This window comes from Oncorhynchus gorbuscha, linkage group LG14 (assembly GCF_021184085.1).
Source record: "Oncorhynchus gorbuscha isolate QuinsamMale2020 ecotype Even-year linkage group LG14, OgorEven_v1.0, whole genome shotgun sequence".
NCBI classification, from domain to species: domain Eukaryota; kingdom Metazoa; phylum Chordata; class Actinopteri; order Salmoniformes; family Salmonidae; genus Oncorhynchus; species Oncorhynchus gorbuscha.
In genome coordinates this window covers 51,707,762-51,729,106 of record NC_060186.1, presented here as the reverse complement: position 1 = coordinate 51,729,106, position 21,345 = coordinate 51,707,762, and the positions used below count along the sequence as shown (strand labels likewise).

Below are 21,345 nucleotides of genomic sequence, written 5' to 3'. Positions count from 1 at the left end.
GACAGACAGACAGACAGACAGACAGACAGACAGACAGACAGACAGACAGACAGACAGACAGACAGACAGACAGACAGACAGACAGACAGACAGACAGACAGACAGACAGACAGACAGACAGACAGACAGACAGACAGACAGACAGACAGACACCCACCTGGATGACAGACAGACAGACAGACAGACAGACAGACAGACAGACAGACAGACAGACAGACAGACAGACAGACAGACAGACAGACAGACAGACAGACAGACAGACAGACAGACAGACGGGATGACAGACGGGATGACAGACAGACAGGCGGGATGACAGACAGACAGACAGACAGGTGGGATGACACAGTGACGAGTTGATCAGTACCTCCATGCCCTGCTGACCCAAAGCCAGCACAACGCACTGATGTGACAAGCACACTAATGGCCTGCAGCTACTGTTTACACAGCGATGGATCTATCCGCATGGTGTGACTGTCACTGAATGATTAGGTCGGGTGGTGACGAGAGTGATAGGGTGACTCTCTTCCACAGTGTAGAGACAGAGATATTTGAGAGTAGCATTGCACAGCAGCAGCTCTCTCTCTCTCCAAAGTAAACCCAGCCTGAGCATATAGCGAAGGTGATTAAACATTCAGAGGAAGGGGTGCTCATGGAATCACTGTAAATATTGACTCAGTAAACAGCTAGAACTCAATCTGGGACTCCTCAGTATTTTTGTTTTCGAGGTCTGTTGTGCAAGTTTGTTTGATATTTAGAGAACAGCTCAGGTCAAGTGAAGTCAAATTAAGTAGGTTTGGTTGTAAGTTGGAGACTTTATCAATGGACTCTCTCACTCTAAGGCCACATTTTCCTCTCCTCTTGTTACTCTGTGCAGGGTAATTTGCTTTTTAGTTTGATTGGCTTTCACTAACTGATTCCTTTGGAGGAGGGTGGAGGAGAGAAATAGCCAGAACAATTCTCAACAGTGTTATGTAAACTATAACAAGGTTAGACAATGCCTCATCAATATTAATATGCAGGCATGAAGAGAACTGGGCATGAGACGGTGCTATAAAATACTTTCCCACTAAGGGGAAATTATTAGTTGTTATGAATGGTCATGGTGTCTGGCTAGGCTCCAGTATGAGGAGATCAGTGGACACATCTGGGGAAAGCTCCTCTTCGTCAACTCGTTAGAACAGGCAGCTACAGGTGTAGGATCTTTACTTGAGCCAGTTTGCTGCAGCAACAGGAAATGTGAATTATTACGTGGACTATTTTTTTGTAGGGGTTGATACATTCCTCGTTAGGGAAATCGACAACTTTAGAAGCCTTATTAAACCTCAAATACAGTACAAGTGTGCATTTCCTGCTAGGCAAAAGAGTGATCAAATTAAGATCCTACATCTAAATGCTACTCAGTCCTCCACTTCAAGATATGCAGGTAGCCAGCCGCGGTCCTGGGGACAAATCACTGTAAAACAGAGGAATTAGTTGAAGATTTATTTCGGCAGAGTTAAGCGGAGAGTCTTAGGACTGACTAAATCGCATCATTCTTTCTCCTCACTTGGTCTGTGATAATTGTATCGGTTTCATTAGTTTGCTGGTATTTGTAAAAAGGAGCAGAGAATGTCATTGACAATGTCAGGTCTATTATTTTGCTAGTAATTCACTGTAAAAGTTGTTGTGTTAAGGCCAGAGCTGTTCCCAGATAGCCCTGAGAGAACAGGTGAGAGTAAACACAGAACTCAACCCTCAATCACTCACTCACTTTCAGGGTTCTCTCATGGTTATCGTTATCCCTACACTGTTTATTTATCTCTCTCCACTTCCCTTTTTCTCTCTCTCTTGCTCTCTCTCTCTCTCGCTCTTGTTCCTTTTCCTCTCATCCTTCTGTCATCCTGTCATTCTCATCCTTCTCTCATCCCTCTGTCATTCTTTTTCTCTCTCCCGCTCTCTGTGATTGTCCCCCTCATTCCCTCCCTCCACTTTCTCTCTCCACTCTCTCACGCTCAAGGGCACGCTTCACTACAGTAACAGACAGGTTTATATAACCAAGCGGTGAAAAGGCCTTCCATTAGGCAGAAACACGCTGGCCTGCTGAGCGAGTGAGACACACTGAGCTGTCGTTGCATACATCGATAAACCACACGTTATTATGCCAGGGTTGTCTGAGGTGTCAGAACATTCGTTTACACATCGATAAACCACACGTTATTATGCCAGGGTTGTCTGAGGTGTCAGAACATTTGTTTACACATCGATAAACCACACGTTATAATGCCAGGGTGGTCTGAGGTGTCAGAACATTCGTTTACACATCGATAAACCACACGTTATTATGCCAGGGTTGTCTGAGGTGTCAGAACATTCGTTTACACATCGATAAACCACACGTTATTATGCCAGGGTTGTCTGAGGTGTCAGAACATTCGTTTACACATCGATAAACCACACGTTATTATGCCGGGGTGGACTGAGGCGTCAGAACATTCGTTGAACACATCGATGTTGTGAGTTGCCAGCAGAGCCAATAGGATTAATATATTTCTAAATATTGTGTGTGAGTTGAATATTTGTACGTTATTCTCCTCTGAATACTCGACCTGTGATGAGCAGTAATGGGGTTTGCTGTCCTGCAGTTAACCCCTCGTTCTCCCGTGCACTACCTTTCCCAGAGAGTGAGCCCATAGTGCTACCACTAAGTGCCAGAGAGGCTTCCCAGAATGGAGACCTGATGGTCCCCTAGGCGATCATAAATGTTCCTCCCCTCTTGCATGGCCCCTTCTCCTCCCTGACACGCCATCCACCATCACCCCTAATTCGCCATCCTTATTTTCTCTCATCACCATTAGTGTTGGACTGTCCTCTGACCTCGTCCTCTGTAGTACTGTGTGTTCCCGCTGTCCTATGTGTCACCCCTTGGACTTTGTGGTGGGTGGTTTTAGCTCTGCTGTGATACCATCTCTGGTGTGTATTTTGTCTATGTGGTGTACAGTATCTTGGAACTCCATTGAAACCATTTTCTCTGTGTTTCTCTATGAACTAGAGTTCAGTGTGTCCATTCTAACCCCGTATCTCTGCTCTGTCTGTCAGCTCTTAGACTGTTTCACCATCCCCGTGGTGCTGCTGCTGTCCTGGTTCTTCCTGCTGGTGAGGTACAAGGCCGTGCACTTTGTGGGCGTCGGGGTGTGTCTGCTGGGCATCGGCTTAATGGTGGGGACAGACGTCCTGGTGGGAAGACAACAGGGCCTAGGTAACACACACATGCTCACACACATGCTCACACACCACTTTGGACTACAGGAAAGTAATATCAGGTTTTGATTGAGAGGAAGGCGAGGATGGGTAAGAGCAGCCCTTTTTTTCTATTTGATTGTTTACTTATTTCATTTGAAGATTGTACATTAGAAATATCAAGGTTGTTTTTTTTAGTTTGATATGATATGGCCTAATTGTTGAGGTCGGGTATATTATGACTTAAAAGCTGTGAATCTGAACGAATAGCTTTTAAGATAAAACGTAATAAATATGAAATGATTTATTATAGGGCTAGGATAAAGGATTATATAATTAAAACCCTGCCTGGGTTCTCTATTAAAATAGCCCTATGCGATCCTAAAATAATTGGTGTTATTACACTTTTACAGTTAAAAAATACATCTATATATAAAAAATGTAAAGGATGATTACTCTTCCGATAAATGGATGGATTAGATATTGTCAACAGGGTTGTTGTCTCTAGTGCGTGTGGGCTGGTTAACACTGGGATAAAGTGATTAAAGTCAACGGTAGAACTAATACAAAAACTGGCTTATAAAAGCACTTCTCGAAGTGAGAGAGGTATATTATACATTTCTATATAACTGCATGTATTCTTGGCTATCAGGCCTTGGCTGTGTCAGAGTCGATTGTAAATGAAACTTGGGTATTCCTCCATGGGCAGTGTGATGCCGAAGACTAAGTTTTACTAACTAGTGGCCGTTAGAATCTATGTTCCTTTTTTTCCGTCGGAATACAACAGGACATAATGACGACTACGTGAAATATGTCTTGCATGTAATGGACATTAAAAAAGAAGTACTGGTCTTGTGATATGTTCGTTTTTTCAAAATAATTTGAACAATTGAATCCAAGGAACTGAGCAGGCTGGGCTGACATGCTTATTTGCCTTGCTCGGACTTTCTAAATATGCGCATACATTTATAAGATGTTGTTATCATTTATATTACTATTATCTATTATTGTTACTATTTCTTTTTTTCCTGACTGTTTTCCATGTGATTTGGTCGGTTATCTTAAGCACCCTCATAGATATTTATGTTATCATGGGACTGCCCAGATTTCCCTCCGGCCAACACCATTTCGCGGCCAAGGGTTTGCTTTAGGATGCAAAGATGTGTCATGAGTCAGAGAGATGGTCTGATGGTCTTAGTGACAACAGACCTAGATATGGGGGGAGGTTTTAGTGGGTGGAACATTAGGACAATTGGAGGTTTACAAAGTTGCAGCTACAGTATGCTTAAAAGGGCAAATTATTATGGTACAACTATATGGACACTTAATCATCATGGTGCTTTTTAATGGTAAGTTTACAAAAATTGGTTGTGGTAAGTATAATTGAAACTTTGTTATCATTCTGGTAAGTGGGGAAATAAGTATAGCCAGTTATAATTGTAAAGGCTTAGCAGGTCATAAAAAAAATAAGATACATTTTTACATGACTAAAAGATAAAGCATATAACATCTATTGTTTACAGGAAACTCATTCTACAAATAAAGATGAGGTTGGGTGGAAAATGGACTGGGAGGGAGAAATATATTTTTGTTATGGTCAAAGAAACTCAAAAGAGGGGATTATACTGATTAATACAAATTTGGATCTGATTGTGGAAACTGTGAAAAGAGATCGGCAAGGAAGATGGATTATTTTAAATATGCTATTGGACCAAAACAGATCTGACTAATTAATCTATATGGACCAAATAATGATGATCCACACTTCTTTGAAAATATATATAATAATCTATTGAGCTTGCAAGCAACAAAATAATATATTATTATGGTGGGAGATTATAATACGGTTTTAAGTACCTCAATGGATCGTAAAGAAAATCACTCTACAAACTATCACCCTCAAGCACTGAAGGAGATCCCGAAGATCATGAATACATTAGAACTAGTAGATATATGGACGACACAACAGTGGTAGGTTTGATTACCAACAACGACGAGACAGCCTACAGGGAGGAGGTGAGGGCCCTCGGAGTGTGGTGTCAGGAAAACAACCTCTCACTCAATGTCAGCAAAACAAAGGAGATGATCGTGGACTTCAGGAAACACCAAAGGGAACACCCCCCTATCCACATCGACGGGACAGCAGTGGAGAAGGTGGAAAGTTTTAAGTTCCTCTGTGTTCATATCACCGACAAACTGAAATGATCCACGCACACAGACAGTGTGGTGGAGAAGGCAAAACAGCACCTCTTCTACCTCAGGAGGCTGAAGAAATGTGGCTTGTCACCGAAAACCCTCACTAACTTTTACAGGTGAACAATTGAGAGCATCCTGTCGAACTATATCACCGCCTGGTACGGCAACTGCACCGCCTACAACCGCAAGACTCTCCAGAGGGAGTTGCGGTCTGCACAACGCATCACCGGGGGCAAACTTCCTGCCCTCCAGGACACCTACAGCACCTGATGTCACAGGAAGGTAAAAAAGATCATCAAGGACAATAACTACCCAAGCCCCTGCCTGTTCACCCTGCTTCCATCCAGAAGGTGAGGTCAGTACAGGTGCATCAAAGCTGGGACAGAGAGATTGAAAAACAGCTTCTATTTCAAGGCCATCAGATTGTTAAACAGCCATCACTAGCACAGAGAGGCGGCTGCCTACCCACAGACTTGGTGTCATTGGTCACTGTTAGATGCTGCTGCACTGTCGGATATAGAAGCACAAGTATTTCGCTACACTCGCAATAACATCTGCTAACCAGGTGTATGTGACCAATAAAATTTGACTTGATTTGAACAACCCTGATCGAGTAAGATATACATGGAGGAGCTATCCGTCTTGATTACTTCCTAGTCTCATTTTTGCTGGCATCAAAAGTTCAAAAAAGTATTAATAGGAGACCGAATGCGATCGGACCACCATCTAATTGGCCTCCATATAAATCTTACTGAATTTCCAAGTGGATGGGGATAATGGAAATTGAATCAAAGCCTATTGGATGACTATTTGTACTAAAACAAAATCATTTGCAATTGACTTTTTTGCACAACATATCAGGCACTTTTGTATGGGGCACTTTTAAATGTACTTTTAGAGACCATTCAATACAATACTCATCATTAAAACAAAAGCAGTTTACGGTAGGTAAAAATTGATCATTAGAAAACCCTTTTGCAATTATGTTAGCACAGCTGAAAACTGTTGTTTTGATTGGAGAAGCAATAAAACTGGCCTTTAGACTAGTTGAGTATCTGGAGCATCAGCATTTGTGGGTTTGATTACAGGCTCAAAACGGCCAGAAACAAAGACTTTCTTCTGAGACTCGTCTGTCTATTCTTGTCCATAGAAATGAAGACTATTCCATGCGAGAAGGCCAGCATCCTGTAGTCGCCTCTTCACTGTTGACGTTGAGACTGGTGTTTTGCGGGTACTATTTAATGAAGCTGCCAGTTGAGGACTTGTGAGGCATCTGTTTCTCAAACTAGACACTCTAATGTACTTGTTCTCCTGCTCAGTTGTGCATTGGGGCCTCCCAGTCCTCTTTCTATTCTGGTTAGAGCCAGTTTGCGCTGTTCTGTGAAGGGAGTAGTACAGTGTTGTACGATATTTCAGTTTCTTGGCAATTTATTGCATGGAATAGCCTTCATTTCTCAGAACAAGAATAGACTGGTGAGTTTCAGAAGAAAGTACTTTGTTATGGTCCATTTTGAGCCTGTAATCGAACCCACAAATCCTGATGCTCCAGATACTCAACTAGTCTAAAGAAGGACAACCATAGAGAGGTAAATACTTGTCTATTTATGGAAGAATCACATTGATTAACTCTTTGCTCCTATCACAGTTTACTTATTTACTAATGGCACTGCCTATTCCAGATGACTCATTTTTTAAAAATCATATGAGCAAAAAAATATTTAATTTGATTTGGAATGCTAAGCCAGACAAAATTAAACCTGCCTATTTACATAATGAATATGAGTTTGGGGGCAAAAATGATTAAATATTAAAACCTCTCACTAAAAGCTTCACTCTGTTACAATGATGCTTGAATGAACTCGAACCCAGTCGCCGAGAAACACAGCAAACAGTGGGTAAGTTTAAATCCAGAACTTTACTTAAAGTCTTCACAGAAACAAGGCAACAGCACAAGAGTGCACTAAGCAAGGATCCAGCCCAACAGAGGAACCTAAATAGCCAGGCAACCAGGTGAACAGAGAGGGCAATCAAACACAGGTGAAACCAATAAGAAACAATCAGGGTAACCTGGGAGCTAGAAGCAAGGTAAGGGTGCCCTCCAGCAGTAACCTAAGGAAACACACTCCGAAAGAAACAGAAACTTGTGACACACTCATACTTAAGTTGTACTTAAACAACAAATGGTTCTCCAGTAGATACGGGAATACCTGCTCAATCCAAATTTACAACCAACTGATTTCAGCACTACCACAAAAATGGAGGTGGTAGGGAGGAGGTAGGGAACTTGTTTGCCTACCATATATTAAAGATACAAATTGGCTGAAAGGAGCTGGCATAAATAGAAAAATATACCAGTTTAATTTGAGGACAAAAATGTTGACAGCTGCGCCATACAGGTTGCAAAATAAATGGGAGGAGATCTGATGTACCAATTCCATTGCACATGGTTTATGAACTGGTACAAAAAACTACACTTGATTCAACACTTAGAGTTTTTCAATTTCAATTATTACATAAAATTCTTGCCACCGACAGGATGCTATATATATGGGGCATACAACAATCTCAGCTCTGTAGATTTTGTTGTGAAGAGACAGAATCAATAGATCAATTATTCTAGTATTGCCACCATGTAGCTGGTTTCTGGTCACAGGTTCAGGAATGGTTAAAAAATCACAACGGCACTTAAAATGAACCTTACAAACAGCAGTGTTGGGTGATCTGGAAAGCCATAGCCAGTCAATAAACAATATAATAATACTTGTATGAAAGGTTTTCATCTTTATCTGTGGATAATATACGATTACAAAGGTTAAAAAAATATGTAAAACATCACAGCATAATTGAAAAATATATGGCACATGGAAACCAAACAAGGGAGGTCTATGGTGATAGGTGGGATGGGCTGAGAGTGGCTGAGGGGTGGGATTAAAGAGCTGAGGTCTATGGTGATATGTGGGATGGGCTGAGAGTGGCTGAGGGGTGGGATTAAAGAGCTGAGGTCTATGGTGATAGGTGGGATGGGCTGAGAGTGGCTGAGGGGTGGGATTAAAGAGCTGAGGTCTATGGTGATATGTGGGATGGGCTGAGAGTGGCTGAGGGTTGGGATTAAAGAGCTGAGGTCTATGGTGATAGGTGGGATGGGCTGAGAGTGGCTGAGGGGTGGGATTAAAGAGCTGAGGTCTATGGTGATAGGTGGGATGGGCTGAGAGTGGCTGAGGGGTGGGATTAAAGAGCTGAGGTCTATGGTGATAGGTGGGATGGGCTGAGAGTGGCTGAGGGGTGGGATTAAAGAGCTGAGGTCTATGGTGATAGGTGGGATGGGCTGAGAGTGGCTGAGGGGTGGGATTAAAGAGCTGAGGTCTATGGTGATAGGTGGGATGGGCTGAGAGTGGCTGAGGGGTGGGATTAAAGAGCTGAGGTCTATGGTGATAGGTGGGATGGGCTGAGAGTGGCTGAGGGGTGGGATTAAAGAGCTGAGGTCTATGGTGATAGGTGGGATGGGCTGAGAGTGGCTGAGGGTTGGGATTAAAGAGTTTGTTTGGTAAAGTATTATTGTTACGGGACTGCTTTGTATAAAAGTACAAGTATGTGTGCAAAATGTGTACAGTTGAAGTTGTATGTTGACATACACCTTAGCCAAATACATTGAACTCAGTTTTTCACAATTCCTGACATTTAATCCTAGTAAAAAAATCCCTGTTTTAGGTCAGTTAGGATCACCACTTTATTTTAAGAATGTGAAAAGTCAGAATAATAGTTGAGAGAATGATTTATTTCAGATTTGATTTCTTTCATCATATTCCCAGTGGGTCAGAAGTTTACATACACTCAATGTAATTAGTGTTTGGTAGCATGGTACAACGCATCTCCTTCCTGAGCGGAGACGGCTGCGTGGTCCCATGGTGTTTGTTTGTACAGATGAACGTGGTACCTTCAGGTGTTTGGAAATTGCTCAAACGGATGAGCCAGACTTGTGGAGGTCTACACATTTCTTCTGAGGTCTTGGCTGATTTCTTTTGATTTTCCCATGATGTCAAGCGAAGAGGCACTACGTTTGAAAGTAGGCCTGTAAATACGTTCACAGGTACACTGCCAATTGACTCAAATTATGTCAATCAGAAGCTTCTAAAGCCATGACATCATCTTATGGAACTTTCCAAGCTGTTTAAAGACACAGTCAACTTAGTGTATGTAAACTTCTGACGCACTGGAATTGTGATACAGTGAATTATAAGTGAAATAATCTGTCTGTAAACAATTGTTGGAACAATGACTTGTGTCATGCACAAAGTAGATATCCTAACCGACTTTCCAAAACTACATTTTGTTAACATGAAATTTGTGGAGTGGTTGAAAAACGAGTTTTAATGACTCCAACCTAAGTGTCCTTAAGTGTCCTTCTGTAGCTCAGTTGGTAGAGCATGGCGCTTGTAACGCCAGGGTAGTGGGTTCGATCCCCGGGACCACCCATACGTAGAATGTATGCACACATGACTGTAAGTCGCTTTGGATAAAAGCGTCTGCTAAATGGCATTTTTTATTTTTATTTTAAAAAAAAAATTATTTTTTTTTTTTTTTTTTTAAACTTCCGACTCCAACTGTATGTAAAATGGATATGTAAAATGTATGTATATCTAGCGAAAAGCTTTAAACATATTTTGATTGCTATTGTGGAGTCTGCTGTGTCCTTCACACAAACACCCTCATCTCCACCAACACACAGACAGTGTTCTCACTGTGCAGTTCGCCATCGCTGTCTCATTGTGTTCAAACCTCACAGTATCTTCAGCCATAACCCAGTCAGATCCCCCGTGTTAGTCCCTGGTGTGGTTTGCCTTTCACACCCATGGAGAGCCTCCCCCTCTCACTATTGCATTAAGTGCTCCATGATTTCCCCAGCTCAACAAGATTCAGATAGATAGATTGCATTTTGGTTCGATATGAATAATACATGTTACGATCCAAATCATATTACGCGATCGTTCTGGATCCGAAGAGTTTAGAGTTTCATTGAAAACACACGGCTGTAGTTTCATTTCTGTCTCGTGATTGACAGAATAGTTACATTTATAGTGGGACTGTTTAAAAATCTTCAAGCATGTGCTAAGCATCTGTAAGATCTTTGCTTGATTGGGTACAGTTTATCCATACCTTACTGACACCCATTGCAGCATACAGTATGCACTAAGCATGTAGGAATAAAGGAACACTGCAATTGTTTGGTGTGAGCTTCCAATCAATAATGCCGATTTGTCTGTTCTGATTAAAATAGTGAAAATAGATATTTTGAACACAGTAAAGTGAACGGTAAGAAGATGAATTAATCAATGAAACTCCTGTTAAAATCCTACATTTGCTCAATGTATGAACTCAAGCACAGTTGCTTCCTGTACCTTTTAAACACCCAATGTCTTTCACTGCCTCATTGTCATCATTTTTTATCTCATAGGATAGACACTTAGTCTGATATTACTGGTGAGGGTTTCATAGGATAACCTATTTGTCATTAATAACTAATGGCTCTTTCATACAGTTTGACAGTCTCTCTCTCTCTCTCTCTCTCTCTCTCTCTCTCTCTCTCTCTCTCTCTCTAGGGGACCATAAGCTCCTGGGGGACCTGCTGGTGCTGGGAGGGGCCACGCTGTACGGCATCTCTAATGTGTGTGAGGAGTTCATCGTTAAGAACCTGAGTAGGGTGGAGTTCCTGGGCATGATGGGACTGTTTGGGTCCTTCTTCAGCGGCATTCAGCTGTGAGTGTTTGTGTGTGTGTCAGACCTATTGGAAATGATTTCAAATACTTAAACTGTGCTTCATTGAGCTTGTCTGGCAAAATGAAACCAATATAATAGTCCCATAATGTCGTACCTAACCAATCAGGCACTCCAGGCAGGCTAAAGCAAATACAGGAAAAAGAGAGCTGAACACGCCCCCATTCACATCGACAGGACTGTAGTGGAGCGGGTCGTGAGTTTCAAGTTCCTTAGTGTCCTCATCACCAACAAACTATCATGGTCTAAACACACCAAGAAAGTTGCAAAGAGGGCACGACAATGCCTTTTCCCCCTCAGGAGACTGAAAAGATTTGGCATGGTTCCCCAGATCCTCAAAAAGTTCTACAGCTGCACCATCAAGAGCATCCTGACTGCTTGCATCACTGCCAGGTATGGCAACTGCTCTGCATCCGACCGTAGTGCGTACAGCCCAGTACATCACTGGAGCTTCCTGCCACCCAGGTCCTATATACTGGGCGTTGTCAGAGGAATTGTCATAGACTCCAGTCACCCAAGTCATAAACTGTTCTCTCTGCTACCGCACGGCAAGCGGTACCCCCGGAGCGCAAAGTCTAGGTCCAAGACTCCTTAACAGCTTCTACCTCCAAGCCATAAGACTGCTGAACAATTAATCAAATGGCCACCCGGACTATTTACACCGGCTCTATAGTATTCAGTCGTTCTCTATCTCCAGATGAGATGAGGGCTTCGCTAGCAGCCCCATGCTGTCATAATCACCTTTTCTTTCTATGATGCTTCCAGTGCCACTCAGAAGGACATAGGCAAATTACAGTTGGCCCAGAACAGAGCAGCAAGGCTGGCCCACAGAGGGCTAATATCAGTAACATGGATATCAGTCTCTCCTGGCTCAAACTAGAGGAGAGATTGACTGCATCACTACTTGTCTTTGTGAGGGGTATTGACGTGTTGAAAGCACGTGAACTGTCTGTTCAAACAGCCAACACTCAGCTCAGACACCCATACATACCCCACAAGACATGCCACCAGGGGTCTCTTCACAGCCCCTAAGTCCAAAACCGGCTCTGGGAAACACACAGTACTATATAGAGCCATGATTACATGGAACTCTTCCACATCAAGTAACACAAGCGTGCAGTAAAATCAGATAAAAAAACAAATCAGATAAAAGACACACGCATACGCACACACACTCTAATACAAACACTCTACACACACACATTGTAAATGTTATATTCTACATTTGTAATACTAGAGTAATAATGTCTTGTATGATATATAATGCTGTTTCTGATGTAGGCTGTTGTTTTTTGTTGTTATGCAATTACTTTATTCATGTTTGTACCGCAGGAAGAGTAGGGACCTAATAAATACTGTACAGTTCGGCGTCCTAACCGACTTTGGTGGGCAAATGCTCACCTTCGATTGCAGCAGGCACACTGGAGAGTGTGCTCTTCACGGATGAATCTCGTTTACAACTGTACCAGGCAGATGGCAGACAGTGTGTATGGTGTCATGTGGGCGAGGGGTTTGCTGATGTGAACGTTGTGAACATAGTGCACCATGGTGGAGGTGAGGTGATGGTATGGGCAGGCATATGCTACGGAGAACAAACACAATTGCATTTGATCGATGGCAATTTGAATGCACAGAGAAACCGTGACGGGATCCAGAAGCCCACTGTCGTGCCATTTATCCCACTGTCGTGCCATTTATCCCACTGTCGTGCCATTTATCCCACTGTCGTGCCATTTATCCCACTGTCGTGCCATTTATCCCACTGTCGTGCCATTTATCCCACTGTCGTGCCATTTATCCCACTGTCGTGCCATTTATCCCACTGTCGTGCCATTTATCCCAGTTCTTTCATGGCCTGCATACTCACCTGACATGTCACCCATAGAGCATGTTTGGGATGCTCTGGATTGACGTGTAGCACAGTGTATTCCAGTTCTCGCCAATATCCAGCAATTTTGCACAGCCATTGAAGAGGAGTGGGACAACATTCCACAGGCCACAAGCCTGATCAACTCCATACGAAGGAGATGTGTCTCACTGCAATAGTCACACCAGATACTGACCTGTTTTCTGATCCACGCCCTTACATTTTTAAGGTATTTGTTCCCAACAGATGCATATCTGTATTCCTAGTTATGTGAAATTCATAGATTAGGGACTAATGAATGTATTTAAATTGACTGATTTCCTAATGTAAACTGTAACTCAATAATAAAATCTTAGAAATTGTTGCCGATTGCGTTTATATTTTTGTTCAGTTTTACTACTTTTTAATGAGCTCATTCTGAGGCTTAAAGAGGATTTTTTTTTAAACGAGTTATGAGACATTGCCTGTCTTCCCTCCACTTATTTATCCACTTGTTATGTATGAAATGATCCCTACTGGGGAAGACAGTGGGAGCACGGGGACCTGTCTCTGTTTCTGTCTCTCGCTGATGTTAATTTTAGACACGGGAGCACCAGACGAGACCGTAACCTTGGTAACACGTCAGCACCGCCTCGTCAATTACGCTTTTTCACAGAGATGTCACAGAGCGAGACCTGCGTGGATTGTTTTCCATTCCTCTTGTCTGGAACAGAGGGGGGGTGAGGGAGGGAAAATGGTCTACCATGTTGTTTCTATTGTTAGTGCCCCTCTGGAGTCAGAGGATTCCGTCAATAGAATTCCCAGGATCTATTCTGTAGGGTCAGAGGGTTGAACCCTGCCTCGCTCTGATAGGATTGATTTGTCACTGACTCATCAGAACCACAGGTGCTCAGCAGTCAAAACTGAGCTTTGCTGTCAAGAGACTTGCTTATGATCCTCCTGTCTTACTTTCCACCCTCCGTCAGTAACTCTGTTGTATTCCCTATCTCACAAAGCATTTTGTTTTTCTTTCTGTTCCAGGGCCATCATGGAGCATAAGGAGCTGCTAAGGGTGCCCTGGGACTGGCAGATTGGTAAGTTACTGTTACTGAGATTTAGATGCTGCTCTCTCTTGCAGCGTTATTTGGCAGCCTGTGTGTGTGTGTGTGTGTGTGTGTGTGTGTGTGTGTGTGTGTGTGGGGGGGGGGGGGTTAGGGATGATTAAACATTTGCAGAGTGAGAATTGATTGCCCTGTCTAGAGGAGATGCCCCCCCCCCCCCCCTCCTTTGCTGTGTCATATCCTGCTCACGCAATCAGTTAGGCTGTAAGAGGTGTCACTGGATGATCTCTCTGCAAATTAAGTGGGGGGGGGTGAGGAGATGGGGCCCTGGGCTAAAGATGGATGGGCCGCCGCTGTATAGTCAAAATGTATGGTGGGATGGTGTCAACCTTTACGAACATTTTGTTGTGCCGCATGAATTACTCGTAGGAGATGAAGTTGTCCACTGTTAGTTTTTACTCTGTTATTTAGAACCTAACAGTGGACAACTATGAAAAGCTCAAACCAAGTTTATTCACCCAATGGGTCAGACAGCTGAACAGACAAAGACATGTTCCCACCAGTATATATACCCCAATGTAGGTGAAGTCTCCTCCTCTTCTCCGAACGTTACATCTTTATTGCATCTTTATGTTGGTAGAAAACTGTTCCTTCTCCCTTAATGTGACCTGACCTTGGGCCTGACCGTTCCTCACGAATCCACAGCTCTCCACCCTTATCAGTGACCTGACCTTGGGCCTGACCGTTCCTCACGAATCCACAGCTCTCCACCCTTATCAGTGACCAGACCTTGGGCCTGACCGTTCCTCACGAATCCACAGCTCTCCACCCTTATCAGTGACCTGACCTTGGGCCTGACCGTTCCTCACGAATCCACAGCTCTCCACCCTTATCAGTGACCTGACCTTGGGCCTGACCGTTCCTCACGAATCCACAGCTCTCCACCCTTATCAGTGACCTGACCTTGGGCCTGACCGTTCCTCACGAATGCACAGCTCTCCACCCTTATCAGTGACCTGACCTTGGGCCTGACCGTTCCTCACGAATCCACAGCTCTCCACCCTTATCAGTGACCTGACCTTGGGCCTGACCGTTCCTCACGAATCCACAGCTCTCCACCCTTATCAGTGACCTGACCTTGGGCCTGACCGTTCCTCACGAATCCACAGCTCTCCACCCTTGTCAGTGACCGCAACCATGTGATTGCCTTTCCCTTACTCAGTAACATTCCAAGTCCATCGCTCATATCCAACCTTAATTGACCCCAACATATCCATTCCTCCTACATAAAACCATTCACTTCTGGTGTAGAAACCAGACGGTGGCCCTTCTCCTTTCCATAGGATACCCGATGTCTAACCGTAACATGTTCTGACAGAACATAAACGTTCTGCATTCCCCTCTCTCCCTCAGTACCATGAACAAGGATATATCATGTTTGAAGTTTAGAAGTCAGAACCCATCACCATTAACTGATGAATGGGTGCACTTTATTTGCTTATAACAAGGACTGTTCACTTAATATTTCATTTGAAACAAACAAGCCAGACAGGGTGCTACAGTACAGTATATAGTAGCCCATTAAGTTAACTGAGTTTCAATTAACTGGCCACTGAATATTTAAAATACAATCAATACAATCAATACAGCATGTTAGCCCATGAAGATGCCTGATTTTAATTTACACTGATACAGGAGCCCAATGTGTGACGTGCAATTCGCCGCTCTCCAAAGCCAAAGCAAGTGACTAGGTCCTTAATCCACTTGGATTTACCCACTTTCTTTTGATTGAGCGAGCGAGGGTGTGTGGTGCCAATAGCGGCGTTTGGTTAGCGTCCCAGGAGATGCTGGCTTGTCACAGGCATTAGCCAGTCTGCGGTGGCTTGAGGGGCACGCCATTATCTGTCACTGCCATGACGGACAACACAGCGGGCGCCAGGAGGAAAGATCTCCTCAGCCAAGATTGCTTTGCCCTAGAAAAATAATGAGGACTCGGTCATGTAAAATGTAGGATTGTGAGCGTCTTCCAAATACTTGGTGGGATCAATTGTTGTTTCTTCCCTCCTCAAGCTTACCACAGTTGTGTGTTTTCCCCCTACTCTTAATAACCAGATATTGGTCATAAGAAAGGTGAAAACAAAGGCCCATACACTGCCATGAAATAAAATAGTTTCCTTTAGATTCTCTTCGGTGGTAGTCATGAGTTCTCATACAAATACAGTAGCTCATCCTTCCTAATAACAGGGATTTGGATATTCATGGGGTTTAGATGTGCTTCTAAAAGCAGAGTCTCATACAAATACATACTACTACTACATACTACTACATACTACTACTAAAACTTAACCCAGAGATACACTTCAACTTAGTTAACAAAAGCAGGTGTCGGCCATATTGCTCTCTGGTATGCTGCCAGACAAAGTAAACAAGGCATTTTGAATAACTCATGAGGCCTTCTGTTCAGCTATTCCACCAACTACCAACAGCGCCTGGAGAAAAAGGGTTAGGAAGTCTCTGTGCTTGGCCTTACAGAAAATGGCATACATCTTCTTGAGTGGATCGGAATAAAAAATAACGTTGAATACAGTGAGACTTCCTGGTCTTCAATGTTGACCTTGTTTTGGTCAAAACAGTCTCGTCCTGTTACATGCAGTAACTTGGGCCTGTCATGAATTCATGCACTAAACCAGAGCATGCAGATTAGGACTACAACTCTTCAGTGTTTAAATGAAGATGTATGTATCCAATTCCCACCTGATCAGTTGTCCTTCAGTACCTTCTCTCTAGAGATAAACAAGTGGATATTTTTGCTGTTTCTGCTGAGGACAAAACTCCTGATATGTAATGACTATAAAAATGAAAAGAGATTGAATGGAATCCTGATTTCTTTTAGTGGAATGAGCTCGTCGGAAATGGCCTTTGCAGCATTCATAACGGCTGCAAAGGCCTGAGATCAGAATCTGACAGATAAATGCTATTTACGTTTAGTTTTGACACAAATTACCGTTGCCTGTCTGTGTTGCCTTTTCATCTGAACCAGTAAAAGTTGTCTTTCATAAATGCATTTCAAAAAGTCAAACCTGAAACTAGACGAGCATGTCCTTTTATTTCAACACTAAATCCATTACCGTGTTTCTGCAGGACAAAAGATGATCAGAATGTCTCTCGTCGCTATATGACCACCTTCTCTCTGATATCTCGGTCATTGTGTCAACATCTCCTGTCTCAGATTCCCACTTCTTCCTCAATGTCTGTCTTTTCACTGTTATTGACCTTCACAGTGACCTGACATATATGTAACGGTACCCCCCCCCCCAAATGACAAATTCAATGTTTTTTGGTGAAAGATTGGTAAATTAGGAAATGCTGACATGATTACTTTCCCATTTCCATCAGTTGGTAATCTTGGTTAAAACAGCAGTAAAATCTTGCGTGGTTAACATCTGGGTCTAATCATGTTAGGAAAGGAGAGTTCTGGAAAAAACTAATTCTCCACCCTCGCGCCAAAGCCCCCCCATCTGACCTTTGTTTGCACATGCACAAAGAACTCGAGGCGAAGCAGTTTAAACACCGCCTTCGCCCAATGCTGATATGTTCAAATAACCAGCTACGAAAACCCCCAAAACTTAACTAATGCTGCTCGTTATCTCGCGCATCCCATTCTTCCTGTCCTTGCATGACCACAAGGAGAAAACAAATCTATGCAAACCCTTGATAGACAGACAGGTGAATGATATCTAGCTGGCTAGTTGGTATTCTAGAGAGCACTGTGCAGTTAATTATTATAGTCCAGTCTCTGTCCCTGCGGATCTGTCACTCATCATGCTCTGTGTGTCTGTGTGTGTGTGTCTCCTTCCCCAGGGTTGCTCTACATCGGCTTCAGTGCCTGCATGTTTGGCCTGTACAGCTTCATGCCCGTGGTCATCAAAAGGAGCAGTGCCACATCGGTCAACCTCTCTCTGCTGACTGCTGACCTCTACAGCCTGTTCTGTGGTCTCTTACTATTCCAGTACAAGGTGAGTGCTACACACACACACACTCACACACACACACACTTTCCACAAGCCTCCAGCATACATTCTCCTGTACAGATTTTCTCCTCTTACTGCTGCAGCTCTGATAAGATGAAATTTAGATCAAGTGCAGTTTAGTGTGAGAGACTGTTAAGTAACCCTTCTCTCTTTTAATTGTGTGGTCGAACAAATATAAATGTCTTGTTTTTATCTTTCACCCTCAAAGTCTTTCATCATAATTATTACGATTTTAAGGGATTGTGCACCGCTATCATCTTAAACAATCCTATTGCCTTCTGTTTTTCACCAATTGTTTGGGAAAACATTTTGGTTTGCCTTTCCCCCCCCCCCCCCTGCTGTGAGCTAGTGATCGATCGCAGCTTTCACACTGCACTGAAAGGCTATTCAGTAAATCAGAGAAGACCAGCGTGTATTTCTGCAGGGCATCAACGCCTTGTCGTTTGGGAAGATGAAAAGGAGGGCGATGAGAGTCAGTGAGGGCAGCGTGCCAGGGTGGTTGGGCTACAATGTGGGCCTTCATCTTCCTCCGTCCTGTCCGGCCCTGGTGGGCTGATGGCCATCATTACTGTTAAAGCAGCTAGACCACCAAACACTGCCCATTAGTCACGCCTTACAATAAATAAAGCCCTCTAATCGCTTTCCCAGCTCTGACTCATGTAGTGCAGATTACCGCCCACTGCAAAAGTGAGAGAGAAAGAAAGCGAGATTAAAATGGGTGGCTTTATGCCGTGTAAACTTGTCTCTGCACTCTCTCTTCCACCACGGCAAACCTTTGCTGTGTTAACTCTAAAAGTGGCTAGGGATATGGCTAATATTTTACTTGTATTTCTTAGTCATCCCTCTCTTTATGTTACCTTTAAAATGCATCTTTTTCAAAGTCAATCATGGCCAATTAAAGCATCAAAAATGTCTGGCAGATGGCAGTCAACAATGTCTGGCAGATTGCGCTTTACTGTATATACTACTGTATGTATATACAGTACGAATCAAAAGTTTGGACACACCTACTCATTCCAGGGTTTTTCTTTATTTTTACTATTTTCTACATTGTAGAATAACAGTGAAAACAAGTGTCAGTATATGTGGGAATGCCTTCAAAACTGATAGAAAAGCATTCCAGATGAAGCTGGTTGAGAGAATGCCAAGAGTGTGCAAAGCTGTCATCAAGACAAAGGGTGGCTACTTTGAAGAATCCAAAATCTAAAATATATTTGGATTTGTTTAGCACTTTTTTGGTTACTACATGATTCTGTGTGTTATTTCGTGGTTTTGATGTTTTCACTGTTATTATACAATCTAGAAAACATTGAAAAAAAACGAAAACCTTTGAATGAGTAGGTGTGTCCAAACCTTTGACTGGTACTGCACATGTTTATTGTTTATGATTATATACCTTTGTGATAGAACCTTTACTTGCCTTGAGAAACAAAGCTCTGCAGGAATGTTTTAGGTTGTTGGGTCAGAAAAAGTTTGTATGGCTGTACAATATTTGTCAGGTCTTCTCAGAGAGTTCATACAATATACAATGTTTCTCTCTGCCAGAGAATAGTAAAAATACTAGAACATAGTCAAAAATAAACCCTTAGAGTAGGTGTGTCCAAACTTTTGACTGGTACTGTACATGTAAGTACTGTATGTAACCTGGAAGTGAGTCAGATACCACTCTGAATAGAGTGCTTTCTCTTTATCAATGAAGTCCCACCACTTGTTTTATTTTAACTGTGCTTCTTGGGTTGGCAGGCCCCTTAATAAACACAGTACAAATTGTGCGACAGCCTCCTTCAGCCCAGGAATGCCATTAAGTCCTGGGGTCTGTGTCACTGTCTCCTACCTGCCCTGTGATTGGTGAGCGTGAAGTGGAGCGAAGGGTCTAGCTAGTACCTACCACACTCCCATCAGCTCAAGGCTGTTCCTTCCATCTCTCTGACTGTTGTAATCAGGCCCTGGAGCTGTCACTAAGGGGCGTCGTTTCCTCACCACAATCACAGTCCAGAGATGCTGTCTGTTGATCCTTTGAGTACGAGCAGGGTAGCTTCTGATAAGAACTGATCCTTGCATCAGCAGTCTGGAGGTGGTAAGACCAGAGTGAGTGGACCTTGCAGTATTGTAATACAGGCACAATAAAATCACAGGGCAGAGAGAGGCTTTTTTTGTTTTAGCAATTTATTGGGAAATTGTAATAAACTGGTATTTTCCAGTATTGTTGTACGGTCTAGTGTAGGTCACAAATCCAAGAGGATAACATCAGAGCGTTCAATGGAACCTTCTGTGGTGTATACATCACTAAATCATTCACTCCAATCATTTTAATTGTACAACTGGAGCATAAACCTCTAGTCTATTTTGTCAGTTCATTTGTATTAGCTCGCCCACATGCCAGATTCTCTGGGGTATTACCGACCATGAGAATAATTCATTATATTCTTCTCCTTGTTTTGGGGGAGAACAGCTTCATTATTCCGTGCTCAGAAAGGCTAGAGAGATTATTACCAAATGCTACGAGCGGTAGCAGAATTCAGGAAGTATCCATTGCGGTCTGTCCATGAAATGAACATTTCCTAATAATATTAGACCTTCTCTACCTTGTCTCATTTGTTATGTTGGGTCAACAGCAGCCAGTGCAATGGAAAGGGGATAAGCATATGCAGTACACAGGCCACTTGTTCTTTACCTTTGTGGATACATGCAGAGCAAGAGAACAGATAAACAATATTTTTTTTACAAAATCTCTCCCTCTTTTGTTTCTCTCTTGCTCCCTCTTCTCTCTCTCTCTCTCTCTCCCTCTCTCTCTCTCTCTCTCTCTCTCTCTCTCTCTCTCTCTCTCTCTCTCTCTCTCTCTCTCTCTCTCTCTCTCTCTCTCTCTCTCTCTCTCTCTCTCTCTCTCTCTCTCTCTCTCTCTCTCTCTCTCTCTCTCTCTCTCTCTCCCCCCCTGTAAGCTTCCTCAAGGTGGTCTTGCATTGACAAATAGCCACGTCTACTGCAGACCACCACCCCAATCAGTCCTCTGCTGATTCCTCTCTATATGCATGCTCCCCTACCCACTGTGTGGAATATGAATGACTTATTCTACACCTGTAATCCATTGGAAGCCATTGCAGGCAGTCAGTGTGGGAAGTAAGAGAGAAGTGAACTCAATATTGTCATGGCCCCTGGATGCATTTCTACAGCGTCTGTGCTGCTTTGAAGGCAAGAGCTATTACCGACCAGACTCAGAGAGGAG

At 43.1% G+C, this 21,345-nt stretch overlaps 1 protein-coding gene across 1 annotated transcript in view; it reads left to right on the top strand.

Moving 5' to 3' along the window:
* The window catches only part of slc35f1 (solute carrier family 35 member F1), a 118,603-nt gene that overhangs the window by 82,508 nt on the left and 14,750 nt on the right, over positions 1–21,345 (top strand). The window contains exons 4-7 of the mRNA XM_046299329.1: positions 3,076–3,235; positions 11,010–11,166; positions 14,072–14,124; positions 17,953–18,107. Of these exons, the coding sequence (XP_046155285.1) occupies positions 3,076–3,235; positions 11,010–11,166; positions 14,072–14,124; positions 17,953–18,107 (525 nt within the window). The remainder of the gene's footprint in view (positions 1–3,075; positions 3,236–11,009; positions 11,167–14,071; positions 14,125–17,952; positions 18,108–21,345) is intronic.